The sequence below is a fragment of the Nyctibius grandis genome, chromosome 17 (genome assembly GCF_013368605.1).
Source record: "Nyctibius grandis isolate bNycGra1 chromosome 17, bNycGra1.pri, whole genome shotgun sequence".
NCBI lineage: Eukaryota > Metazoa > Chordata > Aves > Nyctibiiformes > Nyctibiidae > Nyctibius > Nyctibius grandis.
This window is the reverse complement of record NC_090674.1, coordinates 9,771,243-9,782,762: the sequence shown is the minus strand read 5'-3', so window position 1 is coordinate 9,782,762 and position 11,520 is coordinate 9,771,243. Positions and strand designations below refer to the sequence as shown.

Below are 11,520 nucleotides of genomic sequence, written 5' to 3'. Positions count from 1 at the left end.
GGGGCCGGGGGGCGTCTGGAGGGACGGGGGATCTGGAGAAATCAGGGGGATCTGGAGGGACCGGGGGAATTTGGAGGGAACGGGGGGGGTCTGGAGGGACTGTGGGTTCTGGGGGGGCCGGGGGGCGTCTGGAGGGACAAGGAAGAGCTGCGGTCACCGCTTCCGAGCCCGGCGCCCCGCCCCGCCGCACGCGGATGGCCGCTCCGCCCCGCCCCGGGGCCGCCCCGCGCCTGCTCCGTGCCCCGCTCCGTGCCGCTCCGTGCCGAGCCGGGCCCGCCGCATGCCGGGGCCGCGGGCGCTGCTGGGGCTGGGGCTGGGCCTGCTGGTGGCGGCGGGGGCGCGGGCGGGCGGGCGTTGCCCGAGCCGGGCCTGGGACCGGAGCTGGGACCGGAGCCGGTGCCGCCCCCACCGCGCCATGCACGGGCCCAGCGCCGGGCCCGGCCCGCGGGGGCTCCGCTTCCTCGGGTACGGCTGCGGAGGGGGCGGCCGGGGGCTGCGAGAAAGGGGGGGGGGGCAAAAAGTGCAGAGGGTGGTAGAGGGTGTGGGGGATGTTTGGGGGGGTGCAGGGGGGGTTAATAGGGTGGAGAGGGGGCAGAGGGGTTGGGCAAGACATGGGGGGGTTGTAGAGGCACACGGGGGTGCACGGGGTGGGGGGGCTCAGCGTGGGGAGCTGGACCCTGTGTTGTCCCCCCAACGCTCGCGAGTGCTTTGCGAAGTCGAGGGGATCCCGGCTGCCCCCTGACCCCGCAGAGCCGGGGTCTGGCTGGGTTTCGAGGCCCCCGGGGGTGCCACCCTCCCTCCCCAGGCAGGAGGAGGCTCAGGCCATCGACCAGGAGCTCTTCACCGAGTACAAGTTCAGCGTGGACCAACTGATGGAGCTGGCGGGGCTGAGCTGCGCCACCGCCATCGCCAAGGTGGGCATGTGAGAGGCCGGCGGTGGTCCTGGGGTGGGGGGGGGGTCCAAGCACCTTGGCATGGCCCCATTTCCCCAGCATAACCCTCCACCTCCTGCCCCACACCAGGCCTACCCACCCAGTTCCTTCACCACCAGCCAGCCCACCGTGCTGGTCGTGTGCGGGCCGGGGAACAACGGCGGCGACGGCTTGGTCTGTGCCCGGCACCTCAAAATGTTTGTGAGTCGCTCGTGCAGGGAGGGGAGGGTGCCCGTCCCCGCACACCCCCATCCCCGTAAGCTTTGGGGTTCCTGCTCGCTGTTCAGGTCCCTCCTGCTCTTGCAGGGCTACGAGCCGACCGTGTATTACCCGAAGCGCCCCAGCAAGCCCCTCTTCGAAGGTTTGACCACACAGTGCCAGAAGATGGACATCCCCTTCCTCCCCGAGTTCCCAGCCGAGGTGAGGAGCAGCCCCTGGGTAGGAAGCGGCTGCCCTCGGAGCCGTGCCCAGGGGATCTTGTTTTTCACCCACCGCCTTCCCCGCCGCAGGCTGCGCTCATCGATGAGCTCTACGGCCTGGTCGTGGACGCGATTTTCGGGTTCAGCTTCAAGGGAGCGGTGCGGGAGCCCTTCGGCAGCATCCTCAGCACCCTCGAGCGCATCACGGTGCCCATCGCCAGCATCGACATCCCCTCGGGTGAGTAACAGCCGGACCCACGGGAGGAAGGTGCCTGGCTGGGGTCTTTTCCTGGCTCCAGCCTGGCCTCGGGGCTTGTTGCAGGCTGGGACGTGGAGAAGGGGAAGGCGGACGGCCTCCAGCCCGACATGCTCATCTCGCTCACGGCACCCAAGAAGGCGGCAACGCATTTCACCGGCCGCTACCACTTCCTCGGGGGCAGGTTTGTGCCCCCCGCGCTCCAGGAGAAATACGCCTTAAACTTGCCACCGTACCCCAAAACAGACTGCGTCCTGCAGCTCACCTAGGGCTGGGGCTCAGCAGGGGGTTGGGGTGCTGGGCTAGGCTTTGGCACAGCAGATCAGGGCCTAATTCTGCCAAAGCTGCAGCTCTCTACTAGGAGGATGCTCAGCACCTCCCTGCGCTTCAGTCCTACCCAGCTCTGCCAGCGGGATCAAAACCAAAGCCCCCAGGAGCTTGGGACCGCTGGGGCGGCTGCCAGGCAGGCTCTGTTTGAGGTTGCTACCTAAATCCAAGTGCTTCTAGGTGTAGATGCGACCCAGGACCCCGGGGTCTGCCACATATTTTGTGCCACCGGATAGTTTCACTGCAATAAAGATTTATTAGTGCCCTTGAAAAAATATTTCAGTACTCTGTGGGGTCTTGTCTGTCCCCTTGCGTCCCTCTGCCACAGACCCACGGCAAATGGGTCCCTGCCCCAGGAGCCTGGTGGGAGCTGGGGTCACCCCTGATGGGATGAAGGCTCAGGGAGTGAAATAATCCAGCTCCAGACCAACCAGTCCCAGCCCAGTGAACACGTAGCTGGGCCACAGCGCTGGGCTCCACCTGGGCAGAGCTGGGAGCACCCTTGGGCACCCACCAGTGCCAGCAGGCAGGATTGGGACCCTCACAGCCAGATGGTACCGGCAGCCTTGGCCCTTGCTCACTCTGGCTCCCTCTTCCTCTTCTTCCTCTTCTTCCTGGGGCTGTGCCCAGCCTGGTCTGGCCCATCTGTGTCTTCTAGAGGTACCTCTGTCTCAGCCAGCGCTTCTTTGTCCTCCTCCTCCTCATCTTCCTAGACTTTCTTCTCCTTCTTCTTCTTCTTCTTCTCTGTCTCAACTGGCTCTTCTTTGTCTTCCTCCTCCTGCTTCTTTTTCTTTTTCCTCTTTGCAGCCTTCCCTTCCTCTCCTGCCACCTCCTCTTCTCTGCTTGGCTCCTTGTTCTTGTTCTTCTTCCTCTTCACGACCTTCCCTTCCTCTCCCACCACCTCCTCTTCTCCGCTTGGCTCCTGGCTCTGCAGCACCTCGGGATTGGCTCCGTCCCTGCACTGTTTCCTTTTTTTCTTCTTTTTGCCCTGCTTCTCTGCTGGGGGGCTGCTTCCCTGGGGCTCACACTGCTGCTCCTTGTGTCGGTACATGGCCAGGAAGGCTCGTTCCTGCTCCTCCAGGCGTGCCAGCTTGGCGCTCATGGTCAGGCCGTGACGGGCCCCCCTACAACGATGGTGGGCAGCCGGGGTTGGGCACCTCCCTGGCAGGGAACGCACCCCCCAGCCCCACCTGCTCGAAAGCCCCTGCCAGGAGGGGGGAACCCAACTGTGCAGTCCCCACCAACCACTTACTTGTGTGCTGTGCGGCCCCCACACACTCGCATCAGCTCCTCGTCCGTCAGCCTACGGGACACAGCCAGGACGTGTCACCCCCGGGGCTCCCCCTCGCAGCCCTCGTCCCTCCCCACTGCCTCATCGTGGGGACGGGGCACACACCGCTGCCCCAGCCTCACCTCCTGGCCGAAGAGAGGTCCAGCTTCTCCTCCTCCTCCTCGCTGCTCTCTGAGCCGGTGGGCAGCTTCATGGACTCCTCCCCACACGCTGTGAGCGTGGCTGACTGCAGCAGGGAGAGGCAGAGGGGCCGTGAGAAAGGGGGACAAGGGAAAAGGGGGCCCAGCGATGGGCTGGGGAGGCTGTGCTGCAAGGGCGGGGGGTGCAGAGTTCACAGAGACGCCAGCTGCCCCCCGAGCCACGTCCAGGGCTGGTTACCTTCACGAAGCGGCCGTACAGCATGCTGCCAGCGCTGCTGGCCTTGCGGGGCTTCTTATTGCTGATCCTGACTCCCTCCTCGGAAAGAGTCTTCATGGAGACGCCATCCTGGGGGGAGAGAGATGCAAAGGGCTCGGGAGCGTTGTGTCTGAGGGGCTTCAGTCCCTGCAGCAGCACCTCTGCCACCACAGTCCCCATGCGAGGTGCTGCGGGGACATACAACGGCAGCACAAAGGGGACCCTAAAGCCCTCACGTGTCTTCAACCCCATCCTAGCCCAGCCTGGGTGCCCCTCGCCGCCCTCCAGCCCTCCTACCTGCCCGGCCTCCACAGCGATGTTGGCAGCTGCTTTGTTGAAGACGTGGTCCCACCAGTGGAAGGCGAAGGGCTCCGCCGCGTCGTGTCCCACCTGCAGGGTGCAGAGGGGCCACCGAAATGGCTGCAGCCGGTGGTGGCCGCTGTGGCCGAGCCCCTCCCGGGGCAGGGGGCTGCACTCACCCCCGCCGTGTCACACTTCACCTTCACCCTGATGGCCTCAGCGATGCCGTCCTCCCGCTTTCCCAGCCCCTGCCCTGGGGACAAGGGCACCCGTCACTCGCCGCAGCGGCTACCCCCTTCCAGAGCACCCCCCCCCCGCAGCCGGGAGAAGCCACCGGGGGCTGGGGGCTGCTGCGAGACCCCCAGTGTGGGGAGGGTGAGGCTGCGAGGGTGAGGCCCTGCTCCTCCGGGAAGGGGGGCTGGGGACGGCCAAGGAGGGCCGGGGACCGGGGGGGCGCCGGGAGACCGGGGGGGGCTGGGGACCGGGAAGAGCCAGGGACTGGAGGGGCCGGGGCCTGGGCACGGCCGGGGACACTGAGGGAGGAACAAGGGATGGTGGGACACGACTGCGGCGACCCCGGGCCGGCCCCCACCTCGCCGCCAGCCGTGCCGCCGCAGCTGGCTCTCCGCGAACCGCATCCCGCGGCCCGGCGGCTCCGGGGCGCTCATGGCGGCGGGTCCCCTCAGCCGCCTCCCGCCCGCCCCACGCTGCCGCCCGGCAGGAAGCGGCGACTGCGCATGCGCAGGTGGCCGGGCAGGGCGGGGGTCACGGGGAAGGTCTGCGCAGGCGCACTCGGGCGGCGGCGGCGGGGGGGGGGGGTCTGCGCATGCGCGCGGAGGGGCCGGGAGCGCCCCCAGCGGGGCGGGGGTTTGGGGGGGGCACAGGGACACGCGTGTACATACATGTACATACATGTTCACGCATGTACACACACGTACACACATGTACACATATACACATGTACATACATGTTCACGCATGTACACACATGTACACGCGTGTACAGATATATACACACGTACATACATGTTCGCGCACGTACACGCGTGTACACACATGTACACACACGCACATACATGTACACACGTGTACGCACATGTACGCACATACACATGTACATCCATGATCGCCCATGTACATACATGTTCGCGCATGTACACACACGTGTACACATGTGTACATGCATGCACACACATACATGTGCACACGTGTACACACGTGCACACGTACACGTGTACTTATAGACACGTGCACACATGTACACACGTACACACATATACACATATGTACACACATATGTACACACATATACAAACACGTGCACATGCAGACACGTGAGCACACATACACACATGGGCACACACATATACAAAAACGTGTACACATATACTCACAGGTGTGCACACACATATACACACATACACGCACACGCACCTACACGCGTGCACATGTACACACATAAAAACGTGCACACATGCATCTGTACACATTCACGTGCATACACATACACACACATGCACGTGCATAGACACGTATGTGCACATGCACACACACGTATGCATACACACACACACGCCCCCCACACGCGCAGCCCGGGGCCAGGCCCCGCCACCGCGTGTCCTCGTCCCTCCCAGCTCCGTCCCTTCGCCAGCTGCCACTCAGAGCTGTCACCAAGGCCGCCTCTCGCTCGAGTCCCCCAGTCGCTGGCAGCTGCCGGCACCCCGGGCTCGGGGGCACCCGCGGAGCCGGGGACCCCCCCCTCCGGCACCCCTCGCCCCGCTGGCCAGGGGTGACGCCGCAGGGACGGTGACACGCACCCGCGTCGCGTCCCCTTTGCTCCAGCCCGGCTGCGCTTCCTAAAGCCGGACGAGGACGTGGCGCGGGGGGGTGGCAGCGTATGTCGGGGTGTCCCCGCGCCAACGCCTCCTCGCCCCGTGCTCCGGCTGGGCACCGGCAGCCCGAGCTGCCACGAGCTCCTCGTGCATCACCGGGACTGGGAGAGCCGCGGGGGAGGACGGACGGGCAGGCCCGAGGTGAGCGGGGGTGTGAGGAGGTGCACGGCGGGGTGTGCGTGGGGTGTGTGGCGTGCGATGGGGTGTGTGACAGGGTGTGCGGCGTGCAAGGTGTGCGATGGGGTGTGACAGGGTGTGCGCAGGGTGTGCGGTGTGCAAGGTGTGCGATGGGGTGTGCACGGGGTGTGTGGCACACAAGTTGTGCGATGGGGTGTGTGATGGTGTGTGTGGGGCGTGTGGCACACAAGGTGTGCAATGGTGTGTGTGACGGTGTGCGATGGGGTGTGTGACAGGGTGTGCGTGGGGTGTGCGGCGTGCAAGGTGTGCGATGGGGTGTGACAGGGTGTGCGGCGTGCGATGGGGTGGGTGACGGTGTGCACGGGGTGTGCAGCATGCAAGGTGTGCGATGGGGTGTCTGATAGGGTGGGCATGGGGTGTGTGGTGTGCAAGGTGTGCAATGGGGTGTACAGGGGGTGCACGGGGTGTGCGGCGTGCAAGGTGTGCGATGGGGTGTGTGATGGGGTGTGTGGCGTGCGATGGGGTGCGTGATAGGGTGTGCGTGGGGTGTGCGGCATGCAAGGTGTGCGGTGGGGTGTGTGATAGGGTGTGCGCAGGGTGTGCGGTGTGCAAGGTGTGCAATGGGGTGTGTGATAGGGTGTGCATGGGGTATGCAGCACATAAGGTGTGCAATAGGGTGTACAGGGGGTGCACGGGGTGTGCGGCACACAAGGTGTGATAGGGTGTGCGTGGGGTGTGCCACGTGCAAGGTGGGCGATGGGGTGCATGAGAGGGTGTGCACAGGGTGTGCAGCACACAAGGTGTGCAATAGGGTGTACAGGGGGTGCACGGGGTGTGCAGCGTGCAAGGTGTGCGATGGGGTGTGTGATAGGGTGGGCATGGGGTGTGTGGTGTGCAAGGTGTGCAATGGGGTGTACAGGGGGTGCACGGGGTGTGCGGCATGCAAGGTGTGTGATGGGGTGCGTGATAGGGTGTGCGCGGGCTGTGCGGTGTGCAAGGTGTGCGATGGGGTGTACAGGGGGTGCACAGGTGTGCGACGGGGTGTGTGACAGGGTGTGCGGCGTGCAAGGTGTGCGATGGGGTGCGTGATAGGGTGTGCGGTGTGCAAGGTGTGCGATGGGGGTGTACAGGGGGTGCACGGGGTGTGTGGCACAAAAGGTGTGCGATGGGGTGGGTGATAGGGCGTGCACGGGGTGTGTGGCGTGCAAGGTGTGCAATGGGGTGTGACAGGGTGTGCGTGGGGTGTGCGGCGTGCAAGGTGTGCGATGGGGTGTGCACGGGGTGTGTGGCACACAAGGTGTGCGCTGGGGCACATGTGCTGTGCACTGGAGCGTGCCCCCAGCCAGCAAAGGCACCAACTCTGCACTTCGCAGGCAGCAGCAGCAGCACGTCACCGTCGCGGTTGCCGGGGCCAAGGGACACCCCCTGCCCCGCTCCGGCCCCGGACCATCGCTCCCCCCTCTCCTTGCCCCGCACCCCGCTCCCGCTGCCTTCCCCTCCCGCTCCCCTCGCTGACAGCGCTGGGGGCTTATCTCCAGGGTGGCGCCGAGCCGGGTGAGCGCAGCAGCGCGGAGCCTGCGGGGCAGCAGCCTTGGCTGCTCCATATTTCACTCCTATCTGCTTGCTGTCTGCTGGGATTAAAAAAAAAAGCAGCAATAACCTTCGTGGAGGAGGCGTCTCACGGCCGCACCCCAGAGGTATCTCTCGGGGTGGGGAAACTGAGGCAGCGAGGACGGGCACGTTGCCACCAGGAGCCCCAGGAAAACACGAGCAGGGCAGGAACATCCCGGCACCCAGCAGCCTTGGCGGGGTGGCACGGGAAGGTTCTCCTCCATCCCGGGCAGCGACGGGGCTGGAGCAGTCCCCTGCCAGCCCGGGCTCCCCCCGAGGACAGGGGTGCTGAGCTGGGGCTCTGACCCATCGCCAGCACCGGGCGGGGGGACATTAGGCACAATGTCCTTTGTGTCACTGCTGCCAGCAGCGGCCACGGGCTGCAAAGCCCCTCTGGCACCCTGGACCCGACGCATGTCAGAAACCCCCTGGCTTTTGTGGGTGACATCCCCCTGTGCACCCATGGGTGCGAACACAGAGGCGTCAGCCAGACCCACCCCAACCCTACACGGGGCCACGGAGAGGCATGGGCAGACCCCGAGGGAATGGCAGGTGCCCAAACGCCACCCCTGTCCCTTTCTCTCTCCCCAGGACATCTCCGGCCGACCCTTCGCCGCCCGCACGTCCTTCAGCCCCGGAGCAGGCTGGAAGACTGGTGATTTTTGTTGTTCCCAATGTCAAACAACAAATCCCAGTCTCCGCCCTGCCCGGGGCACAGGCTCCACGCCGGCGGGCACCGCTGGCCCTGGCACAGCCGACCCCGCGAGCTGGGAACGCTGAAACAAACCCCGATGAAACACGGCCAGGAGCGGGCGGGCAGCTGCAGGGAACGAGGTTATCAAATTAAAAATCAACCAACATGAATACGGACCTGAACGGGACACGGTCACGTCGTGCTGGCAGGCAGCCGAGCGAGCTGGCGACGTCCCAACCACTCTCGAAATCATGGTTTTCTGCCCCAAAATGCTGCAGAATTGAGCGGAGAGGCCGAGGAGCAGCGTTCAGCCTCCTCTACCTCCTGCCCTTCCTTACAGCTCCTGTGGCTGAGAAAAGATGCTGCAGCAGTGCAATATAATACATATAATATGGGGACCTTAGTAATAAAAAATGGTTTCTTAAAAGAAATGTAGATGTTCATTTCCTGCACTATCTCCCTCCTCCTCATTTAAAAAGTTTGATTTCAAAGCTGGAAGAGTTGCATTAACGGGGGGGGGGGAAAGGCTGCGGTTCTCCTCCAGGGAAGCGAGGAGGAATAAAGTGAAAATAAGTCCTTGACAGCAAAAATCTCTCCAAATCGATCAGCCAGATTTGCCGCTACCTGCTGAGGAAATTGCTTCTTCCGTTATGTTTTAAAGGAATTAATTGTATTTTATCAGAGAAAAAGGAGAGGGAACAGGCAGGCAGGAACACCTTTGGGCAATTCCTGGGGGAAGGAGAGCTACAACAGTGAGAAAGTGCAATTGTTCCTTTGAAAGAGGCCTTTTGAACAGCACATTACTGAGGATTAGGGAAAGCTCTCGGGAAGGGATTAAGTTTTCACTAAAAACCTCCTTTCTCACCAACCTTCAAAGCTGCCTGGTCCCTCCCAAGCCTGGCCCCACCGAAGGTGGGACCCAAATCTCTGTGCAGATGCCCAGGGCTGGAGCTGCTGCATCCATCCCACCTCCGGGCCCTGCTGGGACCATCCTCCTGGCCCCTTCCTCCCACCAGAGATGCTGGGGAAGCCCCAGGCTCTTCCCTCCCAGCTTTTCACCCCATTTTTGAGACGGTGGGGAGACACTGCTGCTCCCACTACCCTGCCCAGAGCCCAGGCAGGGCCAGGGTAGAGCCCTGAGCTCAGCCCTTCATCCCAGCGCGTGGTCACGGGCGGATCACGACGCTTTTCCACTCCCCAAGGAATAAGGAGGAGCAGAGCATCAGTTGGAGCAGCTACACACGCAAAAAGCCCACTAAAAATATCGTGCTCAGCACAACCTTGGGGGAAACATCTCCCGTAAGGGCTATGGGGTCGGTAAAAGATGCGCCAGCACCAAGTATTTCCCCGAGCTCACCCTCTTCCCCGCGGGGGGGAGTGGCTGCTCCCCTCTGCCCTGTGCCAAAGCCACGAATCCATCTGGCAAAGGACAGCAAAGCCCCTCGGGAGCAGCACAGAGGAGGGTGGCGGCTTTGCCAAATCGCCCCGGGGGAAGCTGGAGAGCTGGGAGATGAACATCAGATGCAAACAGGGGCTGCCAGCCGAGATAGCAGCCTGCCCCGTTATCTTTAGTTTAGCACCTTGGCTGGCAGCAGGTGAGGAACGATCTCAAACTGACGTACGAGCGGACGCTGCGGCGCGGAGAGACAGGAGAAATGGGTTTTCCTCTTAAACATTTTCCTCTTAGACACTGAAGACTGACCGACCTGTGAAGACCTGGCGTTTCCCCCTCCTCGCTTCTCCCCCACATAATGACAATCATTCTCCTCCTTCCCTGGGAGGAGAAGGCCTCCACGCACTTGCCCCTGTCCAGAGCCCTCTCTGGAAAAGCACAACCCCAGCTTAAGAAAAAACACCATCCTAGCAAGAACTTCTCCAAGCAGCACGTTAATTCTCCTCAGTGACTCCCAGCAGCCTGCCCATGCGGCCCGCAGCATCCCTCCACCACGCAGGGTTATTTCCAGCTGAATTCGCTCGCAGGCACCAAGCACGGAGCCCCTGCACAGCTCAGCTCCAGCCTCAGCCACGCCGAAGCATCACCAGCTCTGCTCCACCTCACCAGCCCAAGGCCAGACAGCGACGGCAGCCACAGCCTCGCCGGAGCCCTCCCTCTCGGCAGGCTCGTTGCTTTGGACTCCCTGGACCCCCTTGTCCCTCCTAGGTCCGAAGCAGAGGGACAGGTCAGAAGCTTCTGTCCCACCAGCCAGCAGCACACCAGCTCCCCGGCCTTGGTGGGGTTTACACCACATCAGCACAGCGAGGAGGGAGCTGGAAGGACCGTGGCTCACCAGAAACAACCGGGTTTGGGCCTAGTTTTGCTTTTCAAAGAGGTTCAGGCGCAGAGCACAACCTTATCGCGAAGACGGGGGGTCCGTCTCCATTCCACGTACCCCAGCAGCACCACCGCTCCTTCCAGCTGCCTCCTCCGCTCCCTCTCACTCACCGGGTTACCCCGTCCTCCCACAAGCTCATTCTGTGCAAGAGCTGGCTTGCACGGGGACGGAGCAGAGATAAACAGACCTTAGTGCAGGCAAAGGACATCCACCAAATCTAGGAGAACATGAAGGCCTTTTTATAAGCCCATTTTTCTCTGCAAAGGGGCTGATTACCAACACTAGGAAAGAGCTCTGACCCTGCCCGTGCCATCAGGAACCTCAGCAGCCATCCTTACACAACCCTTTGCAAATTCTTTTTACATTTGAGAGGTTGCAGAAAGAAATCCACAGGTATGTGCAGAGTCTAAGAGAAGAGATTAAAGCCAGGCTTTCTGAATCCTCCTCTAAAAAACCCCAGTCTCGTTGCGATGCACATACACGAAGGCAGGAGCATTTCCAGCCCACGTTTTCTCAAGCAACCACTGCTCCACCTACGCTCTCCACCACCGCCGAGAATTGATAGATCCCATCTCCAACTCAGAAGCAAGCTGGGCGCACAGCAGGTTTTACAGGTAGACAAGAAAGCAGCGCCAGGATTCCTCCCATTCCCCATTCCTCCCCTACCAAAAGAAACTTAAATATACTCTGGATCAGGTCATCCAACTACAAGCAGCTCTTCGCCTGTCCTACACATACTTGAGAGGCCCTAATTCAAAGGAAGCTTCCAAACAGGCGTGTTTAGAGCCAGATTTTGGGCAAGACTTTCTTAAAAAGTGGCAACAAGATTTCCTGACACAAGAGGGGAGGAAGCCCGGCGAGGTGGGGAGGTTGCACGACACCCCACGCTATCTGCAAGAGGTAAGTGTGGGGGACAAGACACGTGGATCAC

At 62.4% G+C, this 11,520-nt stretch overlaps 2 protein-coding genes across 2 annotated transcripts; one reads left to right on the top strand and one right to left on the bottom strand.

The window, feature by feature from the left end:
- The first annotated feature begins 280 nt into the window (after positions 1–280).
- On the top strand, positions 281–2,211 carry NAXE (NAD(P)HX epimerase). The gene is made up of 6 exons (XM_068414515.1): positions 281–465; positions 806–914; positions 1,023–1,133; positions 1,239–1,352; positions 1,442–1,589; positions 1,674–2,211. Exons 1-6 carry the CDS (start codon positions 281–283, stop codon positions 1,874–1,876), a joined length of 870 nt encoding a protein of 289 aa, XP_068270616.1. The 3' UTR covers positions 1,877–2,211.
- On the bottom strand, positions 2,168–4,626 carry LOC137671151 (G patch domain-containing protein 4). The gene is given in 7 exon segments (XM_068414514.1): positions 2,168–3,058; positions 3,187–3,237; positions 3,348–3,451; positions 3,604–3,711; positions 3,919–4,011; positions 4,101–4,174; positions 4,514–4,626. Coding segments are annotated over 7 exon segments (1,053 nt in total). The 5' UTR covers positions 4,590–4,626; the 3' UTR covers positions 2,168–2,511.
- Between the last annotated feature and the right edge of the window lie 6,894 nt (positions 4,627–11,520).

Coding starts and splice junctions, on each gene's coding strand:
- NAXE (XM_068414515.1), top strand. CDS start 281: ATGCCGGGGCCGCGGGCGCTGCTGGGGCTGGGGCTGGGCCTGCTGGTG. Junction 1,134..1,238: donor CCCGGCACCTCAAAATGTTT/GTGAGTCGCTCG, acceptor CTGCTCTTGCAG/GGCTACGAGCCGACCGTGTA. Junction 1,353..1,441: donor TCCCCGAGTTCCCAGCCGAG/GTGAGGAGCAGC, acceptor TCCCCGCCGCAG/GCTGCGCTCATCGATGAGCT.